At 35.6% G+C, this 27,500-nt stretch overlaps 1 protein-coding gene across 8 annotated transcripts in view; it reads right to left on the bottom strand.

Moving 5' to 3' along the window:
• LOC125646627 (eukaryotic translation initiation factor 4E transporter-like) overlaps positions 1–27,500 on the bottom strand; it is a 47,555-nt gene that overhangs the window by 10,535 nt on the left and 9,520 nt on the right. For 2 of the 8 annotated variants that reach the window (XM_048873050.2, XM_048873061.2), the window contains 20 exons: positions 19,393–19,466; positions 14,836–14,972; positions 14,440–14,581; positions 14,121–14,301; positions 13,725–13,995; positions 13,391–13,560; positions 13,190–13,313; positions 12,832–13,053; positions 10,212–10,331; positions 9,862–10,121; positions 8,901–9,035; positions 8,217–8,646; positions 6,623–6,732; positions 6,345–6,499; positions 6,055–6,226; positions 5,865–5,967; positions 5,423–5,751; positions 4,644–4,785; positions 4,242–4,426; positions 1,654–1,834 (listed from right to left, as the gene is read on the bottom strand). In XM_048873050.2, coding sequence (XP_048729007.2) covers positions 1,654–1,834; positions 4,242–4,426; positions 4,644–4,785; positions 5,423–5,751; positions 5,865–5,967; positions 6,055–6,226; positions 6,345–6,499; positions 6,623–6,732; positions 8,217–8,646; positions 8,901–9,035; positions 9,862–10,121; positions 10,212–10,331; positions 12,832–13,053; positions 13,190–13,313; positions 13,391–13,560; positions 13,725–13,995; positions 14,121–14,301; positions 14,440–14,581; positions 14,836–14,972; positions 19,393–19,466 — 3,643 coding nt within the window. The remainder of the gene's footprint in view (positions 1–1,653; positions 1,835–4,241; positions 4,427–4,643; positions 4,786–5,422; positions 5,752–5,864; positions 5,968–6,054; positions 6,227–6,344; positions 6,500–6,622; positions 6,733–8,216; positions 8,647–8,900; positions 9,036–9,861; positions 10,122–10,211; positions 10,332–12,831; positions 13,054–13,189; positions 13,314–13,390; positions 13,561–13,724; positions 13,996–14,120; positions 14,302–14,439; positions 14,582–14,835; positions 14,973–19,392; positions 19,467–27,500) is intronic. The other 6 variants (XM_048873066.2, XM_056157352.1, XM_056157368.1 and 3 more) reach the window with 3 other exon arrangements.

Below are 27,500 nucleotides of genomic sequence, written 5' to 3'. Positions count from 1 at the left end.
TGAAAAATAGCGAGTAAAAATAATGGACACTCAAAAATCTTAGCGAGTGGTGATTTACAAACTATGATCGTATCGTATCCGTTTTATACGGTGATGCGCTATTCGCTTTTCTCAAACTTGCACTCTGAATCATACAAACGCTTACATGAACGACCGATTTCAATAACCGTTTTTATCCGGATTTTTCTTTTATGATTTTTTAAGAAACTCGGAGTCAAACAAATGCTTTAGAGATCGGACATCGCATATCGACATGTGCCACGAGTCCTGTTCACCTATTGGGGTGATTAAATTGAATAATTCCAAGTATGATGTTTTTGTTATTCATTTATCTACAAAAAATATCGGAATCTATGTTTGACCAAGTCTTCCGGTAGTTATTTTTATCAGAATCATGAGAATGTCATATCTAAATTTATTGTCATATTGAGGTCGGGTTGTAGTGACAACACGGGTGCATTTCTCACCGCGTAGACGATTATCAAAAAAGTCATAGGACTCGTGGTCGTGCTGCTTATAAAAACATGAGTCCTGTATTCGCTTTAAAAAATCACTAGAGACAACCCTGATGTGGCATGAAATTGAAAGACTGGATCTAGACCTGCGGTAAACAAGTCGTGGATTAAACTGTTAGAGGTGCGATAATCAAGAGACCTAAACATTGCACCATATGACTTACGTAACTTAGTGTCTTGTCCAAACGCTGCCTGTTGACCCACTAGGCTCAGTAATGATGGGGGAAATCATTGAAAAAAATATATATATAAAAAGAGCACTGCTTCATTATTTTCATTTTAGCTTGTAGGTTTTCATTTTAGCCTGTGGATTTTTTACCCACAGGCTAAAATTAGCCTGTGGTAGAAAAAGTTAATTTCGATCCCTGTCTCTAACCATGTTTACTTCTTAGGTTTGATGCGGCTATGGCAGAGCGGGGCTTGAAGTCACAACCTCCTAGTTACAAAGCACTGAGCTACCGCAACCGGAAAATCGGATGTTTAATAGGGTTTGTTGCCAATCATGATCATCAAACCAGACTCCCTTCTTTGAAGACATTTTTTTCAAAACTGGTTCCTCACTGATTGGTGCTACACATAAACAAGAGAAGCGAGATCAACAGAGGCACCAATTTATCTTTTTTCTCAAAGTAATTTTGATTGGACAGAAATTTTTTGAAAACCAATCATAATCTTCTTTACAAACTATCGATTGAGTACTTGTATTATGACAAACCAAGACAGATAACAGTTAATTTTCCGTGGCCGATAAACACTAAAAAAAACCAACCGACCATACTGACCTAAACACGCAAATTTCATTTTTAGTCATTCATTTTCAATATTTATAGGCCATTTGCCGATGCCAATCTGAATCAGTGAAAATTGCACTTTATTAAAGTATTTTCTATTATCATCTTATTATCTTTACAGCAATTTCATTTTCAAGAAACTTTTCAATAACGTTTATTTATCTTGATAAATTTATTTATCTTGATTTAAGTAAATTGCTCTACCATTTTGTCATTATTTGTTATTTGACATGGGACTAGTAACCCCCCCCCCCCCCCCCCTAAGTTTTTCATTAAAGCTCGCTATACACCACAGTACTTTACTGTTGGCAAATAATTAGCCTGCAACTCACTAACCCTAAGCTTACCTCTGACTGTTGTTTGTGAGAGGTTGCCTTGCATCATTTGCTGCACCAGTAGAGGATTATGGGCCACACTAACTGGAGGCTGGAGAGGAAGTCTTCCAGTAATTGGGATTCCCATGGGAAGACCCTGAGGTGTCCCCACTGAGGGTCGGTTCATGGGGTTTGGTGAAATGACATGTCTCTGCTAAAAAAAAAAAAAATCACAAAAAATATATGGAATTCATTAAATTGATAGGAAAAAATATCCAAGTATAAATGTTATCTATGATCCCAACGCCCAAAAATGGTTTCGAAAACCTTTGGACAGACAGAGAGACTGACAAAAAAATAGGACAAAAATCCTGCCTCCGAATTTAGTAGCTGGAGCAAAAAAATCAGAAAAACTAGATGTGTTGTGACGTCGCAGCAGTGCGAGACAGAAAAATCTCACATGGCTGTCTCACATGGGTAAAGTCGATCTCACACTGGTGATATTGTGAGATATAGATATACATGTATCATGAGAATACACAAGTCAAGTACTTATGTTGGTCTGGTTAGATAAATTTTTGCAGAGTTTTGGCCTTTGGGCAGCGGCATTCATGTCATCATTTGATTGTGACGTCATATACCGTATTTTGCCGTATATAATACGCAGTGGTGTTTAATACGCACCCCCCACTTTGAGCCTAAAAGTTGGTGAAAAAACGCACTTCGGGTGTATAATACGCAGCAAAAATTTTGACCAAGCGGTAATCTTTATTTTATACTTAGTGTTAATTTTCACTTAATATTTTTGCAGAAATAATGAATTCTAAACAACGCACAATAATTTGCAAACTTTTTGAGATGAGGTCTACATCGCGGTAATCTTCAATGAGAATCTTCAGGGAAATATCAACCCGGACAAGCCTGTTCATTTCAGCAAAGCACGAGATTTTGTAGCATTAAAGTCTTAACTGACTCGATATTTCCTTTGTTGAAACTTAAAATCAATCAAATAGCCGATGTTATAAAAATAAAATTAAACAATTAAACTATCGCTTATTTTACTGTAATCAACACACCATGGTAGGTACAAAGATGCAAATTATCAGCTCCTCGTTAACTACGATGACTATTAAAATGTGTGAAAAAAAAATTTGTTAGGTATTTCTTTACCCGGAGGGGGTATCTAACAAAAGCACAGTGTACACAACAATGGCTTCGTAAAACACACGCTTTTACGCAAGAATAGTTATTTCAAAGATTCAAATTAGTATTTCATTAAAAATTAGGCCTATTCATAAAACTTACAGTAAACCAACTTTTAGCAAGTGACAAAATTATTTTCCAACAATTTTAGCACGTGGCAAGGCATTACTGTGTACACATGCTTTCAATAATGGTGGCATGCGATGTAATGAATAGTCAGATCCAATGCAATTTGATTGGCTGTTTGTTTCATGATAATTGAATTATTTAGATATTGTAAGTATATATATCACATTTTCTGCAATTTTACATTTCTGTAGTAATTTTCTTGAGGTCAAATTTTCTAGTTAATAAATAGGTGAACGTGAAAAGGCGTACAGCATCCGAAGTCAATGGTCTTTGAGTGAAATATTACACTACTTAATCGCCGAGTTTCATCTGGAAAAAAAGGTCAAAAACCTATTGTGGTATATAATACACACCCCTATCTGGCACAACAATATTCTCTAAAAAAAAAAAGTGTGTATTATATTCAGCAAAATACGGTATTTTCTACGATTTACATCACCGGTGAAGATTTACGTTACACAGTGAAGTAAAATATTTTGCATTGTTTTCTTTAAATCTTAATGTAGTATAGCTTTCTGGTGGACAACCTTGGGTTTTTAAGTTTACACTTACAGTGTAAACCATTTTTGGGTATGCTCTTTATGCCTATCTAATTAGTTTTTGAATCATGTTCAAATGAGGATTTTGATATTTTAGAATTTTCTCAAAGCTCCTAACTGTAGGTAAAATGTGAGAAAAGTAATCCTTCATTATTTACTCGTGTGGGATAGGCAAATTCCACCTCTGGCACAAGACATCCCACCAAATTTCAATTCAAAATGTCCATATATGACTGAGATAATGACTAGAAACTGTGAACTGTTTGAAATCTTCCAAGTTGATGGAATTTCTTTTTACCTGAACCCAATATCAACTTGACCTGTGTATATAGACCAAATACAAACTTGACCTGTGTATTCTCTAATTGTATCTATATCTTGAATTTCAATTCAAAACGTCCATGTATGACTGAGAAACTGAGCGAAAACTATGAATTGCTTGAAATTTTCCAATTCCAAGAGGCACAACTCGATAAAAAACTCAGGATGTATCTACATGTATATACCAAATCTGAAGTTGAATACATACACTTGTAGCAGAGATAATGGGGGGAAAAACCTGAATTACAATGGGAAGTCGGAAAAGGGAAGCACAATAAGCCCCAGCCATTTCATGGTGGGGCATAATAAAACACAACATGCCCAACACACAAATTTGCTACTTCTCATTACAACTGATATACAATGCACAAGGTGGATTTTTTTTCCAATATCAATTTCAAAAGATACCTATTAGACAATATTTGGTACCTGTAGAACCTTAGACAACTCTACACCAGAAGACGATATAGGGGTAGCTCCTGAGCCTACGATTGGACGGTGAGGTGTGGCCTGCAGGTCAGCTTTGACCAAATTGGGATTGGAGATCTGTGGACTCAGTATCTTGTTGAGCTGAGTTTGGTTTTGTTGTTGAAGCGGTGAGTTCACATTTACCCCTAAAATAATGTACATGTTAATAAGAATTAAGCTCAGAAGAGTTTAAGTTCCAACTCGAAAAATTATTGTAACAAAGTTCTGAGTGATACTGATTTTTTCTTTTCTCAAAAGCAAATCTGATTTTTAGTAGATTTTTTTAATTTTCACAAGCTTGTGACAAATACTAAAGTTTTCTTCACAATATGAAGTCTATTTCTCTACATTTGCTCCTTGTACCTTTAACTATCGGCCTTCCTGCAGACTGCAAGGCCACACTAGATGGAGTCCCCATCACCTGCCTTGTCTGTTTCAGTCGGTCTGCTGCCAGCATGGCTTGTATGGCAGCTATTTGATCCACTGCTGTCATTTGATGCTGGACCTACAATAGACAAAGTTATATATTTTAGAGAATACGTTCAAGAAATAAACTTCATTCTTAGTATAATTTGGCACTAATTCTTATCACCATTGAATTCTTATCACCATTCAAAACCAACTTTTTAATACAAATTAATTGTTGAATAGGTTAGATATACAAATCCTGATTTTCCGGTGTACAGTATTGCAAATCTGAATTTCCCACCATTTTTTGTCAACAGGGCACCCTTTACTGAATTTTTTTTTGGTCTTAGCAAGTACAGGCATTATACATTGACCATGATTTAACATAGGAACCCAACATTTGAACCCACACTCCATTTGACCCACACACATCCTCTGTGTATAATGTGCCAAACAAAACTTTTCTCTGTAGGCACTATATTTTCAGATTGATACATCCCGTCCAAAGACGGGCATAAAAAAAAAACCTTATCTTTAGACCGAAATGCAGCAATAACCATGTTCTACTTTCATCCATAATTAAAAGTTGATGATTCTCTGACTTGTAACTACATGTTTAGTACCAACATATAATAATACAGTAAATGGGGTTGAAGAGCTGATATCTATTTATCACTCGATGAGATTATAAAGGTATAGCTGATTTCCTGCAATCATAACAGCATCATGTTTACCTGATCAATAGAATTGTTTCTGGAGAATGGTTGCGAGTTTTGATTGACCAGTGAGGATGGGCCACTCTGGTTGGCCAGTGAGGGGGGAGGAATGCTAAGGTTTGGCATTTGATTGTGTGCATTGTTAGCAGTCTGACTTGCAGCTGGAGATACAATGTTCTGACCCATAGACATGGGAGGGTGACTAGTAGATTGAGAAATCTGGCTCTGCTGTGTCAAAATGCGGAAATCAAACACATTGTGATCCTGCTTCAAGGCCTCCTCATCCTGTAGGCCCCTGGGATCTTCCGACATCACAAATTGTTTAATAGGTGCAACTTTCTTTTCACCTGCAAAATTGGCAAATGAATGGTAAAATATGTTTCACAATTGTTTCTCCCACTATATGAGCACACAGTCTAAGTACAAGTAAATTGTTACTTTAATTTTTGTGTATACTTACCATCAGTTCCATCCATTCTATGTTTCTCTTTTTCACTTGCTTTGTCCGAGTGCATTTTCCTTATGACTGAAGTCGGGGTGAAGGATGCAGTAACAGATGGTTGCTGGAGGAGAGATTTTTAAAATTAAAATAACACACTTAAAGTTTACAGAACAAGTTACAAATTCAATTCCTATGCATAAATTTGCACCTTAGAAGTGGGCATAGACTGTGAAATGGGTGTGTTTTGGGGGGTTGAGGACTGAGGAAGGGATGAAGCTGGAGAAGTTCCACTGGGGCCTAGCCGAGGGGATGCTGGACATGGCTGTTGGCCAGTCAGTGCTCCTTTTCCTGGTAGAGCAGGAGGATTTGGAGACTTCCCTCTGTAACACAGCATAATATTGACAGATCATATTGTGATTTTTCTCACTCTCTGTTAGAAACAGCAACAAAATGGAAATTCTTGTTTTAGGTCATGTTTATCTAATTCATGTATCTTACCGTTCTTGCTGTTTCTTCATGAATCTTTCTTTTTGGTCCTCCAGCTGTTTCTTGAGGAGTGCAGTCTGCATGATGGCCTGAGTGTGGGCTATCAGCTCCTGGGGGCTGGGTACACGAGGCACAACAGGTGGTCTAATTGTGGCTGTACCAGTGGACTGTAAAATAATTGAAATTGTCAGCTACTTACTGATATCTAGCTTTCTCTTAGTAAATCTCATCTGAGGAATATTCTATTTAGATGTATATGTAAAAGCAGTTATATTTTTATCAGGACTCACAGATAAATTAGTAGCTGCCTGTACGGAAACAGGAGAGGTTTTTCCTGCAATCTGTGAGGGGTGTATCGGTGAAGGAGCACTAAGATGCATTGGTGGTTGCTGACTGAACACTGAAACACAACATCATAACAGTCAGTACTCTCTGTCAAGTTTTTGCGATCATTTCTTTTAAAGATACAAATGTTCTAATAATCAATGGTAGTTAACCATCATGGTTAATGTATCTATAATAGTGATATATAATACATGTAACTATTGCAATGTCAGCTATCTAATTTCAACCCAGATGAAAAGAATAGGTCAAAATTTTAAGATCATTCTTGACTAATTTCACTCTGACATCTTTGGTTGGCCTTATTTGTATAATGTACAGTGTATGCATTGCGAGCACCTTCTTAAGACTAGGTTGGAAATAAAACAGTGGGATTAGTAAGTTTAGAAACTAGTTCATCGACTGTAGAAATGGGTAGATATAGGAATATAAAGGACTTTTCAATGCTAGATGATCTATCTATCTATCATGTGTAAAACATATAGATCCAAGAATTGCTGGAAAAATAGAATGTGGTATGCGAATTAAACAGTCACTTGTTCAAAAACAGAGACTGCAACTTGAAAGTATTTTCATTCATATCTCTACAACCATTTTTTTGTAAGCATAATAGTTTTTATTTCATTTTTAATGCATAGTATTGATATCTTTACTAAAATCTAACATAAAACTTGGAGCATACATTGCAAGTAACCACCTTGACCAAAAAATACAACATTGGGCATCAGTTACAATATTCATGGGACAGGGGAAAAAATCTCATCATATCCAAAACCATGGCAATATTTAAACTACCACAATAGCAAAACTGTATCAAAATGTATTTCCTATCATGTTATATGGAATATTAAAATTCAAATGTGAAATATTTTGCACTAAAATTTTCCAGAATTAAGAAACTTTGATGCGTGATTGCTACAAAAATATTTCACAGTTTTATTCCTTAAATTGAACACATTGATGATTATCAGGTAAAGCTCACAAGGAGAAAATGTCACGTCTCTATTTATCTGAATCCATGAGCCATCCATGTCTTCCTTACTTGTTGTAACAAATTTTCTGAGTAAGGTGACATCTGTGATAGTCTTAGTTATAATTCAAGGCCTTGACCACTGAAGTGTTGAGTAGTAGTTACATGCCATACTGAGCATATCCCCAAACTTCCATACAATTACTTTATCAATGTCAGTTCTTCAGCATGAATGAAACTTAAATTATCTGCTTTTGACATATTTAGAAGTTCTTCCTTACAAAATTGTTATCTACCCTGCTTCATTATGTCATCTTTCTGTTTCTTATATATCATATCCTTCTTGACAAGAGTATCTCATTATAACGAATATCAGTTTTCATTACGTGGGGATGAATACCACCTTTTTATAAGCAGAATCTTATCATAATTGATCTTGTATCTGTAATTTTCAATATAGAAATATGAAAGAATTGTGACAGGACCTCAGCATGACCTTGTAATAAACAGTGTTTCGTTATATCTGATCTTGTAAATGAAGTACACTATAATAAAAGAAGGACAATACTTACTGATGGGAGACGGAACCCGAGGAGATCCCGGCTGAGCCAATAGCGCCTGCTGAATAAGCTGAGGCGACGCTGCTCTGGGAGAAGGAGCATTCTGCATAAGACTCATAATAGCAGCCTGACCAGGATGTGGAGCCAGGGGAGAGTGAACTGCTGGAACAGTGGGGAGAGGTTGAGGGGGTTGCTGAGGGGGAGGAGTGGGTGTAGATGGCTTGGTGATAATAGTGGGATTTTGCTTGATGAAGTTGGCCAGTGTTTCCGAGTTGTTGGGAAGTTTGGGTTGGGTGGATCCTGCAGTTTGTGGGGTCTGCTGGAAGTTCTGTGCAGGTTGAGCTATGGGAGTGGACTGGTTGTTTATATGAACACTTCCTCGCATGTGATTTAGAGTCTGCTGACGGATCTGTAACTGCTGTTCCTTATTACGTAACAAAGCCTAAAGAACACGAAAAATATACAAATCAAGCAGTGAATTATGCAGTACATGTAGGATTAAACATTCTTCCTCAAGAATTTAATGATGTGTAAACTCTGGACATTTTCCTCACAAACTGAATGAAGTATGAAGCAGTTACTATGTGCATGGCTTTGAATGTAAAATTGTCAACCACCCCTTAAGGTACCTTATAAATGAGATTTACTGTATGTAAATCAAGAGCATGCCTTTGAAGCAATAATTAGTAACCTTACCTGGAGAAACTCATTCTGAGCCAAACTGCCTGGAGTGAGAGGAGGTTGTCCTGTAGGTGGCATACTGCTGGAGGGTGTAGGAGGCTGGCCAGAAAAAACAGGAGACATGCTTCGCTGGTCAAGATTTCGTGCAGCCTGAGAAAAGTTTGTGATGAAATTAGCAATCTACCATTTAATATGGTTTACATTAATAGCAGGGGAAAACAATCAGGAATCCAAAGTAAAATTACCCGAAAAAATTTCTTCAGTGAAAGATTGACTATTTTTCTTTCATAAGCAACACTCCTGTCCCAAGATACACCCATCCAATATAATCAGTAAAGCAGTAGTAATCAAAGCTTAAAATCCTAATAAACCATTCACGGGTCAAAAACTGGCTCTGACAGTACTCTTTTGGCACTTTCTCTAATATCGAAGAGTATTCATAAAATGTTAGTTCTAATCTGGCTTTGTTTATATCAAATTGAAGATTTCATTCTAATAAAATATAACTTGAACAAGAGTACAGTAAACGGTACAACATACGCCCGTAAGACCTTCAAAGCAATATCTCTAACAACAAAGCAATGCACAATATCATAACACAACCCATCTCTGATTGTTGAATATGTGTATTAAGTTTGATCATCCTACATAGAGCCTTATTAGTTCTGTTTGGTGCCTTCAAAATGACCCATGCAAGTTTGAATTTGACCTTTGACTTAAAAATACAATAGTCTTCTTCCTTTAATCACTGGGAACATGTGTACCAAATGTGATGACCCTACCCTTATTGGTAGCTTTTGTCTGACCCACAATATGACCTGTCTATAACTCATATCAAACTAAGGTTCTTGCAGAATACAGGAGGGTGGACATGTATGCCGTATGTGCTGATGTAACAATATACTGTACATGTACAATTATGCATAGAACTATGTACCAAACACATATAAATCATTATAACTACATAAAAACATACAATCTGAGGCAATTTGGTGGGAGACTCCACAGCTGCAGCAGCTCCTGCCTGCATCAGACTCAGGAGCTTGTTGAATGCAGCCAGATCATCCTGCTGATCCTTTGGAGACTGGGCAGGAGGGGGAGGCTGAGCTATTTTCTGTCGAACTGGCTGGCTAATCACAGGGTGCTGTATAGGGGCACCAGGTGGAGTGAAAGTATGATTCGGGGGCTTCATATCAGCCTCCAATTCTGCTACAGTCTTAAATCGCCCAGGAAGATCTACAAAAATGTGTTCAAATACAGGTAAGGAATGTTACAAAGCAAAAGTTTACATTTCTGTTTTTTGAGGGTATACAAGTATGAACTGACTGAGTGGAGAGGCCACAGATGGACTGCCTGTGCCACTGCTAGATGGAGTAGAACCCTTCCTTCCAAACAACAAGGCTTTTAATTGTGCTTCAGCATCCTGTGCTGTTATACTGCTATTACCTGTAGAAAAGAACAGTGCATGTTGTGAACTGAAATTACAAGTAGACTCACTCAAATTAATTTTAATCACAGACTATACAACATGCAAGATCATAAAAACAATTCTATCAGAACCAGTGATTTTTTTTTCCTCACAAATTACCACCCCTCCTTGGGAAAAATTAGCGACATTTTCCTCGAACTGGGAAAAATCATTCATAGTAAATTGATTGAATATTCATTATTGTTTAACATCCCTCTCGAGAATATTTCACTCATATGGGGACATCACCATTGCCAGTGTAGGACTGCAAAATTTAGACCTATGCTCAGCGCTTATGGCCTTTGAGCAAGGAGGGATCTTTATAGTGCCACACCTGCTGTGACATGGGACCTCGGTTTTTATGGTCTCATCTGAAGGACCGCCCCATTTAGTTGCCTCTTATGACAAGCAAGGGGTACTGAGGACCTATTCTAACCCGGATCCCCACGGGATTAGTAAATCAAAATGGTAAAGATGCATAAAATAATCAAATTTGTTTGAGGTTTATTTCAGATCTGATTTAAAATCATAAAATAAATCATCATTTAACATTAAATATGAATGAGAAGTCACATCTTGTATAAATATCATTTACTTTTTCTAAGAATTACTTGTTTTCTAATTTCATAAAAAAAAATTTTTTTACCAGCATTTGTACCCATAATCTTGTAAATATTATATTAGTAATCAAGTTTCCAGAATGTTTCTCCTGTTTTTATTTATTGGATTTTTGTAAAATCCTATAGTGTTGGCCATTTCCTGTTATTAGCCTGACCCTACATATAATGGCAGTCAAACTGAAAGTGTCAACAATATGGCTTAATGTGTATCTGGAAACTATACACTATGCTACGGATTTTCTTATATGGATGCCTCCATTGTTTTACATATTCCTTACAAAACCTTTTGCATGTGCAGGGGTTTAGAGAATAAAAATGAAGAAAAAAATGTATTTACTCTTTGTAAGCAATAAATGGTAATTTTTGTTTAAAATGGCCTAATTTCCCTAGATTTGAAATTAGGAAAAAATAGCTAATTTTTGTAAGGGGAAACAGCCAAATATCGGTGGCATTTTGGCCCCAAAAAATCATCGAGAATTCTTTTGAATAGGAGTAGTTTGTTTGATGCAAGAACTATGCAAATCAAATATGAATCAAAACACAGAAATTCCAAATCCTTCTTAATGAGAAATCACGTGTACAACAAGAAAATCAAAAAGGATGAAAAGTGTAAGATGTGTATAATAATTTCAAGGCATCAGATTTTTGTTGTTGTAAATTTACCTTACATAGTGAAAAATTGCAATTTTATTGTAATATCAGATTCATTGAGGAAAGGCAAAATCTCCTGTGGATGATCTACACAGATTAGGAATGTAACACTTCAATACACTAAACTAACCAGACAATATTTTTTAAGGGGATAAGAAACATATTAGAGATGTCTATTTGTGTATTTGTGATGCAAATCCTTTTGAAATATTGTAACAATGTGTCACATTGTTACTTTGTCTTCTCTACTCTGGATCCTTCCTTGCAGACTAAATTGAGAAGTTTCCACGGAAATATTTGATTTCAGTGTGAATGTGTAATTTTTCTCCGAATGTCATTGAGATAGAAAGTCAGGATTAATGTCCATGCATTATTGCTAAAATCACTTGCAATCCCAATCTGATTAAAATAAGATCTTTGATCCGCTCTGTTATTGTTATGTCACTCCACGCGACGTATTGAAAACTGGGGAGCGGATGGAAGTATCAAAAACTGGGGAGCAGATGGAAGATCTAATTTTGATTAGATTGTTGCAATCCATGATTTAATTTAAACTCAATACAAAGCATTTTACAAAGAAATGCTTAAAGTCTCAACCCCTCCAGGTCTAGCAAGACTTTGAATGTATAAAGTAAAAAAATCATATGTATTCTGCATTCAGTAGCAATGCAATTCATGTCCACTATTGACCCCAACCAAGCCCCAGGGCCATGACAAGTCAAATTATATCAGAATTAAATGGAACTCAAACAAGAAAAAGAATAGAGAGAAACAGATAGAGTACTATAATTAAAGAAGTTCAACCAACCATGAAAATAAGTCAAGTTTTTGTTTAAAATAATTCAACTGTTACTCTGAATCTACTCATTAGAAAACCACATTATCAAATTTCAGTTTCCACAGTTAGAACATTATGGAGAAAAGTCCGGAAAACTACATTTGGCATACATTCCATAAATCTCATAAAAATCAGTTTACTGTGGTGAAACTTGAACTTGACCTGTAGACATGCATTAGCAATATATATCCCAAAATTTCAGCTTCCTAAATCAAAGCACGGTGGGGAAAAAAAACTCCAGAAAATTAATCTGTGAAAGATGGACATAAAACTAGTACTTAAAACAAAGCCGTAATGAGCATTTATGACCTTGCGTATTTAATCTTTTAGTATAGTCTGGTCTAAGACTCTTGCATGAAAAAGACTTACTGCTCCTATGAGATCTGTCATGCGATGTGTTCTGGAACAATGCATTCAACATTGGGCCTATTGTAGTTTTCTGCACCGAGGTGAAGTCATAACTCAGATGCTGCGGTTTGTCTTGGAATGTGCTGTTGGCTGATGTGGAGAATACAGACTGACGAGAGACAGAATTAGCAGACGGTGGAGGAGGTGATGGGATAACAGGACTCTTGGAACCACTTAGTAAATCTGAAACATTGAAAGATTGTCAAACATCAGCTTACCGAAAGTAAAATCTTTTACAAGATTCTCAAAATAGTAAAGGATTTCCTATTTTCGTTGGAGAAGGTTTATTTTCCTGTGGAAATACTATATAAGTATTTACCATTTAGGTACCCAAAGTCTTCATTGATAGATGATCTCCTGCTGTTGTCCCTACTGTTATTGGAAAACCACTTGCTGAACCGACTCTGTATCCCTGTTACATCCGCTGTTGGACTGGCTCCATCCTACATACAAACCATTTCAGCATTATGTATGTTTATAGCAGATATTTAATTCCCTCATATGTGAAAATATTACTTACATTACTTGCAAGTCCTGGTAAGTTCTCAAGCTTGAAGAATTCATTGAAGTCAAACAGACTGTTACTTTGTGGTGACTGTACATTGATGCTGTCAGAGTGGTTGGATTCCTCAGGTGAACTTGGTTCATTCGTTTCCAAACTTCCATTTCTATCATTCACATTTGCCACTACTAAATAACAATTTCAAATACATGCATGTGTCATTATAGAAAAACTCACTGACTGAATCTCTTTATAAAATTAAATTGTTTTGTCAGCTAAATGCAAATGTATCTGTGTAAAGTGTATCTTTTGTGTGTATGACTTTACAATTCTGTCTTCCTCATTAACCTACCTGACTCTCCCCGATAATTTGCCTCCGCTTCTTTGCGAGGTGGCACCTCCGTTCTGCTCTCTTGTGTGGTGGCTTCTCGTCTGTTCATCTGCCTCCAGTTCTCCTCTTCTTTCTCTGGAGTGTTGGAGTGCCTCTCAAATCCATGGAGTTCAATGCGGTCCTGTTGACTAGTAGGCCCCTCTGTAAACCACTCAGGCTCCTCCTCATCACGACTTCGGTAAGAGTCTCTTCTGTTTCTGTTGTTATAATGTCCCCTTTCCCTGAAGTTCTGCTTAAGAAAAAAAAAATATGGACTTCTTCGTGTAGGATTTTTAAAATGAACCAAGCCTCACACAACCACAAAAATTATTTCTTAAAGTATATGCTTAAATTGGTAAAATAATAATAAATAATTACTCTATCTTCAAATTCTCTTCTTCCATAGCTCCGATTTTCTCTGTTATCAAATCTTCTGTCTTCGCGGTCAAACCTATCACGGATGGCTCGAAAGTCTCGATCTTGGTGTGCTGGTTCCCGTTCCCGATCTCTATCAATTTGAATACGCCCACTTCCTATTCGTCTGGCATTTCTGTCCCTACTTAAAATGAAATTTGACAATCACTACTTTCAAATCTGCAATAAAACATCCTCTACTTTAACACAAAAACACTATAATAATCAAATTATTCAAATTTCCCATCACACTTTAGACTTCCAACATTATAAGATTAATTACTTTTCTCCATTTTCCTGCCCTGGAATGCTTATTTGGCGTCCTAATGGCACATGACTACTGACATGGCATCCTGTTCCAAAGCTCCGTCGCTGTGGGCTTAATACAATTCCATCCTTATCATCCCTCAAACGTTCTTTAGGATCTGCAATTAATCATCTCATACATACATAGTACATATATCATAATGAAGACTAAACTGTACAGCTGTTCACTGTAATGAAAAAGTCAATTATACAGACCATAATTCTTCATGTTTATATTCATACTTTAAATTTTTTTACTTAGAATACTTCACAAACCCATCAAGAACCTTCAGAATTTGGGGCAATGTAAAAGAAAATAAATTACAAACTTTGACAAAACAGAGCTGATCGAGCCTAAAACAGGCTGCTTTACCTGATGGTCTTCTCCTGTTTATGTATTCTCTGTCAAGTTCTGGTGGCCGCTTCTTATCTCCAACAGTCAAAGGGGAGTTTCCACGAGAAGTGTCAAAAGATCGAAACCACCTCTCCGGATCCCACAACCCTTCAGGCCTAAAATCAGATTCATGATAACAAATACCTTGTCTACATGTGAAAAGTGTGGCCAGAACCATGTTACAAATGGAACTTTTGTAATAAGACAATTTAGATCGTCTTGATACAACTGAGTAAATTAACTCCTATTTACCTTTCGGTAACTAAAGGGACTGACTCATGACAGGCAATGAAATTAAGGGGAAATACTCGCTAAATGCGAGTTTAAAATTGAAATTGCGAGTAAAAAATCACAAGTGATCGCAACTTTTTGCGAGTGAAAAAAATCCCGATCTTTTTTCCGGATTTCCTCGGTTTATTGGCTGTACTTTGAAGTTTACAATAATTTTGTCTTGTGCATAGAAACGCTTTACAGAATGAATATACAAGTATTGAAAAAGTAAATGTGGATCGAATAAATAACCAAGGCCAAGGTCGTCGCAGTCAGTCCTACTTCAAGCACACTTCGGGCGTCTCAGTGACGTCTGATTTAAACAGCAAGCATGTTGATTTCGTCAGTGTCTACATGAAACAACACATGACAGAGTTAGTGTCACCGTTTCACGTGGTGTCCTTCTGTACTCTATAGTCAAACACGAGTTCGCGGGGTTTTTTCCACTAGAATTTTTTAGATGAAATTTCCAAAAGTTTTGAACATATAGTTTGAATTGGCGCAAACAGTCTTCAAGATTTCAAACGACATGATGTTGTAAATAGGTGGTAGATCTCTGGATAGCGAGTACACCGCACAAGTGTACCCTATGACCCTCACCATGCACCATGTATGTTGTCTGACAATTCATTAAATTTTAAATGAAAGAATTCTCAATCTTATTTTTATTATTGCACTTTAAGGAAGATTTTAAAAGATTTTCCCTATATTTTGATATAGAGACATGCTTGCTTTCTTAAATTCCTGTAAAACAGCCTTCGATTGAAAAATGCTAGTAAATACTCAATTTTGCTAGTTGGAAAATAATCCACTAGCTAAAATTTGCTGGTAGTGAAAAAAGTTAATTTCGATCCCTGCATGATTTTTCGCCATATTTTGTTTTTCATTTTTAATGATCAAAATCTACTGTCTAATGTATTTGAAAGGCCTCACAAAAACATTAAGGTTATACAATGTACATTATCACAGAAGCTCAATTTCAGATAGAGAGTTTATTATTTGTTTGGTAAACAAAGACTGCAGTTTCTTATTGATTACGAAGTTTTCAAAATAAATGAGTATCGATCCAAGGTTACTATATCTATTACATTACAAGTATTCTTTAGGGAAAATGTGTCATCTAAAAGTTAAATCAGTAACTGCGCAAAATTAAGATGCTTTAAATTACAAAATTAACATCTCACTGGTTGTTTGTAAACATAAAAAGACTCTAATCTTTGTTTACGTAACACAGATTTAAGGCTAAAATATTGTTCTTATCCTTGCATTCAGAAGGTCAAAATTTTAGCTTTCAACACTAAATGGGTTATGTTTTTTATATTTAACATCAAAAATGAAAAATATTTTCCTCAAAAAACATTTTTCAAACAAGCATTCTGAGAGTACTACATTTAGCAATACATGTACGTGTCCCCTACCAGCGCCCCCATTAATTGAAAGATATAATTTAAGAGAATGTACATTTAGTGTTTTTGACCTTGAACTGTTACTTAAAACATTAGTACCAAGTCATCTGTTTACTAGTATTGATTTATTTTGACATTTCGTTATTCATATAGTTGACACGTGGTTTTTATCAGGATGAAATTGTCTTATTCCGTCAAATCTGGGTCACCATTTTGCAAATAATATGTGGGGGAGGAAATAATTGTGTATTTATTAACACAAAACAGCACACCAATGTAATAGTCATATCTGCATTTTAAATATTTATAAATGACCTGTGAATCCTGTCCATAATACTACTTACAATCAAAAGTTTGAAGGCCAATTTCTAATACCTGTGATTTCATTTGATTTGCAGGAATGCAGTTAATTGAGTTCTGCTGACTGAAATACTAGCGATTTGATATATATTTTATTTGATACATTCCTTTTACAATTAATGAGCTCGAAATGCTAAATTAATAAAGTGATGATCATTTACACAATCAGCAACAGAGTTTCATCAACTGCCTCTAATCAGATGTCCTACTTTTACAGAATTTTTATCAAAACACAATCTCGATCCCAATGAACATAACAAAAGTACCGCAAATGGTAAGTAATAAGCCCATAAAAATGCTTATAATGGGAATTTTTCTCAAGTCATAATTTGTAGTACTTTGCTTCAGGTAGTATCAGCCATCATCAGGCTGTGACATACTTTCTTTGAAAAATATGAATGTTTCCTAAAAATGGACTAAGTTTAACAACCTGTAATTTTGTTAAAAATTGAAGAAAATAAAAATCCTTGCCACATGCACATCTTCTATACCCATACAAATATTCTGTAAAATAAGAAGGTCCTCACTTGAAAACTGTAGAAGAAAAAGAAAAGAAAAATAATGTGCTCTCTACGCAATATTTCCTCAAAACTGACTAAGTTCAACAACCTGTAATTTTCTTTAAAACAAATTAACTTAGTACATTAAGGTCCTCACTCGAAAACTGTGGAAGGAAAAACAGACAAACCATGTACTCTCAATGTAATAATTCCTCAAAACTGACTAAGTTTAATAATCTGTAATTTTCTCAAAAATTGAAGGAAATCACAATCTTTGCCACATGCACATCTTCAATACCTACATAAATACTCTGCAAAATAAGGAGGTTCTAACTTGAAAATTGTGGGAGGAGTTCACTAAACAATCATGTACTCTCTTTGCAATATTTCTCAAAATGGACTAGGTTCAACAACCTGTAATTTTCTCAAAAATTGAAGAAAATCCAAATCCTTGCCACATGCACATCTTCAATATCCATACAAACACTCTGTACAACAAGATGGTCCTCACTTGAAAATTGTGGGAGGAGTTAGCCAGACGAATTATGTACCTTCCAATAAACAATAATTTTCAAATAAAGGGGCAAAACTCCTGCGAGAGGTCGAAATGGATCAAAATTGCAGCAACATGATCTATTGTGTCCGAAGAGCGCTCTTGCTTCTCACCGCTGCGACCAGAGTTCAATCCCTGTGATTGGCAGTGGTTGTATGTGAGAGGGTATGGTGGTCACCCACTTGGACACGTGGGTTTCCTCCAGATACTCAGGTTTCCTCACATATAAATGACCCCCTAGTGCAAACATTCATGCATCAAAGGACCCCATTGGAAATAAGCTTTTGAGCTTTCATGGGTTATCCTTGGTATTTGTGTATATATGTTTGTATGTATGTATATACCGAATAAACATATATTTATTTTTTAGAAGCTACAAAGCAAGTTTCAGCTTGATAAGTGACAAAAATGAAATTAGAAACAGAAAACCCTGAACGGACGGACAGACAGAAGGACAGACGTACGTACAGACATCGCTGTACTATAATACATCCCGTCTAAAAATGGGCGTATAAAAACATAACTATATAAAAATTAATTTCTTTCACACTTGTCAATCAAACATTACAAGATTCAAACTTGATCTGTAGTTTCCCATTCTAAACCTATACTGCAAGTTTCAAGTGAATCCTTGCAAGTATAACGAAAAAAATCAATATATGCACCCAGGGGTGCATGAGCCGAGTTGCATGGGATACATTGTAAAGTCAGGAATGATGTGACATATTTATAATTGTGAATATTCGGATTTAAACTTTTAGAGTTATCATGCAGATCCAGATATTTCTAAAATTTTCAATCTTTTTTCAGGACTGTGACCTTGACCTTTTTTCTCCAAAATCAATAGGGGGTCTTCCTAACCTGTTATCCAACAATATAACCAAGTTTCATTGATTCAGTTTTAAACTTTTCGAGTTACTGTCCAGAAACCATATTTGTCTGAAATTTTCAATCTATTTTCAGTCACTGTGACCTTGACCTTTGACCTATTTTCTCCAAAATCAATGGGGGTCTTCCTTACCTGGTACATAACAATATCTTTAAGTATCATTTGATTTGGATTTAAACTTTCTGAGTTATCATCCGGAAACCAAATTTTTCTGAAATTTTCATTTCATTTTCGGTCACTGTGACCTTGACCTTTGACCATTTTTCTCCAAAATTAATAGGGGTCTTCCTTACCTGGTACCCAACAATATATCACAGTTTCATTTGATTAGATAGTAAACTTTTCGAGTTATCATCTGGAAACCAATTGTTGACGCCCGCCAGCATCACCAAACCAATAGTCGAGTTCAACTTTGTTGCAACTCGGCTAAAAAGTCTGGAAAACCAATGGCACAGACTGACTAACAGACAGAGAAGACAACTTATCCCCTTCAGTTATACAAACCAGTTGGGGACTAATAAAATTACTCATAGATTTAATGTATTAGTTTTCTCTTACGTGTAATGGTCCTTTGACAGGCAGGTGGGCTTCAGTTGTGCCAGTTTACTTGTAGATATCTCCATCAGCTTATCCTATAAAATAAAAAATATTAACAGTGGAACGAATAAATACACCATAATTTTGAATGATTTTTCCCCTTCAAATATGCTGCCTTTTAACATTTAACCAGCCAATTTAAAGGGACTGGTTCACGATTTTTGATCAAAATATTTTTCATTTTTGATGTTAAATCTTTACCTTCTGAATGCAAGAATGAAAGCAATATTTTAGCCTTAAATCTGTGTTATGTAAACAAAGACTCGAGTCTTTTTATGTAAACAAACAAACAAGTGAAATATTGATTTTGTAATATAATCTTAATTTTGCATCATCACAAATTTTAACTTTTAGATGACACAGTTTACCCCCAAAATGCTTAAAATGTGAAAGATATAATAAACTTAAATCGATATCCATTTCTTTTGAAAATTTCGTAAACAATAGCATATAGCATGCAATCTTTGTTTACAAAACAGATAATAAACTGTCTAAAATGAGCTTCTGTGATGATGTATAACCTTAATTTTCATTTGAAATCTTTCAAACACATTAGACAGTAGATTTCAATCATTAAAAGTTAAAAACAAAATTTTGGGTAAAATCGTGAATCAGTCCCTTTAAGGAGGAGTAACACACATTGTAATAATGGCTGACTTCCATCAATCCAAGAGTCACCAGACTGTCGGATTTATCCAGTAAAATGGGTGTCGGGACTGTAAAAAATCAAGAATTCGGACCAACTGTTCAGTGAGAAATTTCCAGCAATGGAAAATAGGGCTGAAATGATACACCCCCTTCATGATATGATACTTATTGCAATACTTGCCACAATTCCAATATTTTCAAAACAATACATTTTATAGAATGAACAAATGATAACATTGAAGAGAAGATTTCATTAACATATTCATAGTCACATGTTTAAAAGCAAAATGTTTCCCCCTCTACCAAACAGTAAGATGCCATTAAGCTCTATAGTTTAAACTGTCTAAGATCATTATTGATTGCATCAGACTCATTCACAACAACAGCCTTGATGTTTTCAGCCACCATTTTGTCCTTATGCATGTAAATATCATAAGAACAAGTCAAGCCCGATGAATACCGATAGTGAAAAAGTTATCATACGGAGGATCAAAATTCTGATAGAGTTAATTGCAGGGCCTGAGACTTGTTAAGTCTGTTTATCAAAGTTATATCAACTGGATAAAAATAAACAATGAATGTCAATTTGACATTTACTTCTGACTTAAACATGTTCTGAATAGGTTTTTGTTTTAGTGCAATAACGGCATTCGATCCCAAGCTTAAATTCAATGTTTTTCAACATTGGGAATGGGTCCGAATTCCGGTCCTTTACAGACCAGTGTTTTCCATTCATTTCATTTGAACAGGCCCATTTAGAATTGTAACAGGCCAGGGCGGGGGGGGGGGGGGGGGGGGGGGTATGGGGGGGATTCCCCCCATGAAATTTTGGAAAATTAGACGCAAAATCCTGCATTCTGAGGCATTTCAGGGGGCAAAAATGACCCTTGTTCATATATCATTTTCAACCTACATTTTTAAATATATACCAAAGGGTTGAATATTTTTACCTCAGACAAGTTAGTCACAGTGGTGTTAAATACACACCTTTCCGATGTTTTGACTGGAAGAAATCATGTAATGTATTCGTTCGATGCTTCATTATTTTTCACTGCCATGTGCTTCTCACGCGCAAGGTGAGAGTTTAAAATATCGTCCAATCAAAATCGCTGTTTCAAAAAGCTCTCGATAAAAACATAAACAAGGAAGAAATATGAAAGCTATTTATAGCCAACCAATTGCTACCGCATACATTCTTTGCAAAGATCGATCGTGTAAATGAACATCACTGAAATTGACAACATATTATTTTTTGATTTTTTTATATTTGAACCGGCCAGAAAATCGTTTGAAACGGTCAATTTGGCCGGCGGCCGGTTCTTAGGGAAAACACTGCAGACCCTAAAAAAATCCCTGACAGACTAATTATACTTTGAAAGAAAAAAACTTTCACTAAATCTGTGCCTTCCTTTTGAAACACGAATAAAAATATCAATATCATAAATACTAGTATATTCCTTTAAATCTAATTGGCTAGCTGGGTAGATCTGACTAGATCAGAAGGTTAACTTGTCGAAAGCTATCTGTAGATCGTGGGTTCAAGTGTAGCAGAATTACTTTCTACTAACTACAACTACATTTTTAACTAACAAAACTTGGAGGTCATTTTATCGATAAATAAGCTTGCTTTGGAGAAAACTATGATGACTAACATTAAGAATACTCCACTGGATACACTGATGATTATCGTAAAATGGTGCAAATGAATAGGTCAGCTACAATTTTTTGATGAACGTAATATATACTACAGTCATCGGCTTGTACAAATTGATTGTATTTTTTTTTAAATTTCCAAAAACTAGATCAAAGGCAACAAATCAAGTATCATTTGAAAGGTCTTCTCACAAGAAATGCATGTTATATATATAAAAGCAGTACCTGCTATGATTTGAAAGATAGGGCTTATATTCAAATTCTCTGAAAGTACGTCAAAGATCAATGTTAAGGTCACCAGGTCAAAGATTTTAATGTTAATGGAAAGGACTTGCCACAAGGATTTCACATACCATAAAGCTTTACCTCTTTTAAGTGTTGAATAATCCGAAAATTTCATAATCAATAATCGGTCAAAATCAGAAGAACTGTATTGGTAATTGGTATTTACATGTAATTACTAAATGTTTCTTGGTTTTGGGGTTATTTCAAAATTGTAGGGCAATTCAATGTAGAACAGTTTCTCAAATATAGAAACTTCATGGGATTCTCTACTAAAGACTTTACAAAGGTTTATAACTTTAACCCACTCATCCATGTTACAGAGAGCAGAGTACCAGACAGCAGTTAAATCATCAAAATTCGACACAGGTCTTGTTTTCTGATGAATCAAGATTCAACATCAGTAATGCAGATGCCAGAATGCAAGTTTACCATCATGTGCATGAACAGACAAGTCAACAGATTAGTTTTTCAACAGGACATTGCACACAAACACACTTCGAGATTGTCACATGGAATTTTCTTCAAAGAATGACATCAATGTCCTTGATTGGCCATCCTCGCTAGCCACGGTTACTGAGTCCGGTAGTACCTACCCTACTTCAAACTGTGGATGCATGATCAGCAAAACCCTCAATTTTCATGAATATTTATAAAAAGACGCAATAATTATTTTTTTTACCAAGCAGTCACAATAACAGATTTCCAATATGTTAATGGCTGCGCCCACAACTAAAACATGCAGTATTTGTTTACAAGTAATAATGGACAGAAAAGGCTAAAGAAGTTTATAAGTATTTATTGAATAAAATTTGCATTATCAGCAGTGTCAATTCTGTGTTAATAACATCTAAAGAGAGTGGCATGGTTACGCATTTTATATGGTAAATTTATTTCACCGATGAAGTCAACAAAGAAGCGTCTATTAGTTACAACAGCTAAAAATATCCAGTTTGTTCTCAATCGACAATCCTCGGATTATTCCGCTACAAGCACACAATGACCTCCAAATGATTTTCTTTCCACCAAAAAAACAATCATGGAAGCTCACCGATTGGTTGACTAATGAACATAAATATTCATGAAGTCAAGGACTTTTTTAATCATACAGCCAGGCATTTGACGAAGTATAAATGGAGACAATAGGCGTAGCTTGCGACAATGTTGATTGGCCTGCCAGGTCCGAAGACCCTAATCTGATTGAACATTTTAGGGATGAGCTTGGTAAGAATGTGCGCAGCCGCCAGCTTCAGATTCCACAAGAATAGGGAAGGGTGTTGTTAGAAGAGTGGCAGTATATTCCTCAAAGAACCATTCAGACCATTTGTCAGTCAATGGAATGTCACCTACACACTGTCATAAACACTAATGAGGGACATACCTGGTATTAGTGTACCAAACCAGAATTTTTGCCCACCCCTACCGCCAATGACCTCATTTGTAGCCTCTCAGGAAATAACAATGACATTGTAATCGACGGACATAAGACTCTATTTATCAAAGAGTATATACCAGAAATATGTTTCAAAAGAATGAAATGAAAAATAAGACAAAGTAATATGTATACGGTGTGACCATTGAGACGAGCGAAGATCCATGGCATCTTACAACACGACTTTAGGCATTTCATTTAACGCGGGAAATATAACGCGTTTGATGTGAACAGTGCATTGTGACGTCATCATTAGCTGCGATATTTTTTTTCTTTCAAACCAATCAATTATTCACAACAAAACGTACGAAGGTATGGGAAAGCTTGTTTGGAATTTAAAATCATTTCTGGTACTTTCCAAACTATTTGTTTTGTCTATGAGGTTGTCAATGAAGTATACCGCAGTGACGGCGACATTTTTTCGGAGGCATTATGGGTAGTCCCCATCATTTTTCAGCTGATGAAGAGCAAACCACGTGACTCAACTGCGTAATCATTGGAGCGAGCTCATCGCATCGCAAAGAGCTTTGCTCGCTAAATTACGAACCTAGAGATGCATTTTTAACATTTGTTTCCAAGTCCCTTAGTGTAGTATACACCATTCCCATTTCTGATAGATTAAGACTTCACAATTGAAGTACACAGTTTCAAAGATTTATTTCCACTCAAAGATTGGAAAATACGTTTTCTTTAAATATGAAATAAGTAAGTTATTGTATATTAATATATTTCGGTGTTGTATCTTGATTTATTTGGACGAAGGTCGGTGACGAGTGCGAAGCACAAGTCTCCGCCCTTTGTCCAAATAAATCAAGATACACTGAAATAAATATTCAATAACTTACTTGTATCATGACCAATTAGAAATATGATATCTATAATGTGACCAGTGGTTATTGCATGTAGATCTTTTTAATTACCCCAATGAAAAGTAAAATTTTTGTAAGTTGATTGCTTGGAAAATTTCCTCTTCCCGCAATGCATGTTCATTGCGCACTTATCACCCGATTGTGGGTGAAAGCGGATGTGCAGAATGTGTCTGCTCAGAGCACCTCAACTATGAACATTGGCGATTTACACGATTTGGGTGTACAGTTTTTATTCAATGATGATCATGAGGATTTTCTCACAAGCATGTGATGATCACACATTTCATGAAAATAAACTGGGAGATGATAAAATGGATATCGACACGGCCGTGAGCCTAGATCTCTTGAATTCTAATTTGGACTTCACCATGTGTTGAAATTGTCAGGTGGTGTTCAATAATTCATTTACACAGCAGTTTTAAAAAAAAATATGCAAATGATGGTTCCGCCCACTGGTGTATCTCCAGTTATTGTACACTTTTTATAAAAGGAAAAACACCACAGCCATGATACAATGTATAATCCTTAATCTGAAGCCGATTTAGTAAGTGGGAATAATGGATGACTGTTTTTTATAGCACATACCACCATTAAAAAATATGGAGGAAATCTAGATTTATGAAGAAGTTGGCAAGTGTTTTTGAAAATGAATTGTGACTGTAGTACTGCTAAATGATTCATATGGAGGGGGTTTATGGACAATACCACTGGGGCATACTTTAATAATGTTCTTCGTGTAGACATTATACGACTTATTTTTTCCTCAGCAGCATCAACTGTTGACAAGATCTGCCATTTTAATGAAAGCACTAAATATCCAATATACTATAAACTCTCAAATACCTTAAAATTGATCAAAACCTTATTCTTGTGATATATTGCCCTAGAAAAGGAAATTGAACATTATTTTTTGGCTTTCATAATTTTTTGTTTTTGTTTATTCTATTTCTTTTACATTATTTTTACCCATTTTCCCCTTTATTAAAGTTTTAGGTATTTCAGGTTTTTAGTGCATTTCTCAAAATGGCAGTTAGAGTCAGGAGTTGATGTTTTGCAAAATAAGCAACACAGATATGGCAAACAGAGAATTTTATTAAAGTGTGAGGAAGTAAGTACAGTGGAACCCTGTTATTATGTTCCCCCTTTAATACGTTAGTACGCATATTACGTTGGAATTTCATAGCACAAAACCATTTCTTAACAAACCTATATAAAATAGATCGCGTTATTACGTTGTCCCAAGATGCCGGGACTCAGTATTACGTTGTAAAAATTCCGACAAAAACATAACAAACCCCTATTTATTCAATAGTGATTCTCAAAATAATAAGCCATTCACACCTTGACTGCCTGAGGCATGCAGTCACCACGTGAATTTCCTGGTCTGTTTGGGAGTTAGAGATGCTTTACTGATCACGCTTCGATAGATCTAGCAACATCAATACAGGTGAATATCTCGTATCGAAGCCAATGATAAACAATTAAATAATGTTTATTTAGAAATTGTACTCTATAAAATTTACTTCATTTTTCATATATTGATAATCAAAAGAAATAATAATTTCTCAACCACCTGCGTGTTCAGCATAGTGTGATTACCTTCGCTATTAAAACTCTATTTACAGACAGCTTTGGTACCAAACATGAAGGACAAGATTTATCGTAGCAATGTTAAAACAGCTTGGGTAACTGCTTGGACATAGGTGACTAAAGGTGTTCAATTAAAAAATTGTCCGTTGTTTGGACATGCAGCTTGGGTGTTTGTAAATCTCATCCATACATACACCAATCAAACTGTCCTGTGTTATCGGCCGATTCGTGTACGGCATTTACCTCAGCGAACATTCTAAAATCCCTTGATGTGCACGTGATTTAAGTGCCATCATTTAGCATTATAATGAAATCTTCGTGCATCATTATATCTTTTTTTATGTGGATTGTGCGTAAATTGTTCTCTGTGTTTATCGTTGGTGAGAAAAGTGTGCAAGTGTTGGGTATCATGTGCGTTTTGTGTCTATAGTTTTGTTGTTTTTTGGGTGGGATTTTTTTTGTGTGTGTGTTGTGTATTGTGTAATAAGAGAACTTAATAAAAACAATGTTTTGTTATTTTTTTTTAATACGAATGTTGAATACGAACCGGAACGAGTTATTAAGAGAAATTTACATGAATGCCTTGCGTTAAAGTTGAACAAAATGGCGGTCCAAACGAATGCAGAAAAGCAACGTTTATCAAAACATCCTTATGTATCCTACACCAGAAATAAAGAAAAGGGGTAAGAACATGAAGAATTACGGACATTTAAGATAAGATGTAAATAAAACAAAGTATCATAGTCTTTTAAACAAAGAAACAGTAAAGATATATCCACACACCCCTTCACGGAGTACCAACAGAAGATATACAATTTCCAAATGATATTTTTAACGGATTTCACTTGGAACGTTTAATACATTGCCCCTGTTATTACGTTATTTTATCGTGACAAATTGGAAAACGTAATGACGGGGTTCCACTGTAGCGTATAATTGATGTGAAATTTTAATTGACAGGTTCGAAATCTTCCACACTAGTCTAAATTTCACTGCTGTCATAGGCGAGAAACGATTCTGTGACCTGGACCGGTAAAATGTCCTAGTAAAAATAAACAAGTGAAATCGAGAGAACGATGACATATATCTTTGTTATTTTAAGAACCTTTGGCTTGAAATTTAGCATTCAAGTAGTTGAAACATTAATCTATGCAAGGAAAATGACAAATTATGCATAGCATACCTAGTTTAAGATTATTTAGGCATTTGAAACAAGTGGTTAGTTTTTTATCTGGGTCAGAGTTAGACCCCTTTCTATTTTTAAGGCATCATAGAGTTTGGGCCCAAAACAGGCTTAGCCCCTGTGGACAATAGAACCATTTTCCTTATACTTTCAGGAGAAACCATACAAAGGTGCTGTTCACTAAATTGGGAAATACAAAGTTAACAAGGAATTGAAGGTGAATAGGACCTTTGTATCTAATGTTGGGAAATGTTAAATTGTTCACTAAATAGGGAATAATTGAAGCTATTTCCAGTTGCGAATGGGTCCAAATTTTTTACCCTGAAAAGGTACTGAAAAATCCTTGGGATGTGAAAATAACATGGTATACATTTTAAAAAATATTTGAGGGAATGGAACTCAGGGTGAACTT

This window comes from Ostrea edulis, chromosome 1 (assembly GCF_947568905.1).
Source record: "Ostrea edulis chromosome 1, xbOstEdul1.1, whole genome shotgun sequence".
Lineage (NCBI taxonomy): Eukaryota > Metazoa > Mollusca > Bivalvia > Ostreida > Ostreidae > Ostrea > Ostrea edulis.
Note: the sequence above shows the minus strand (reverse complement) of the source record. Positions and strands in the feature narration are given on the sequence as shown.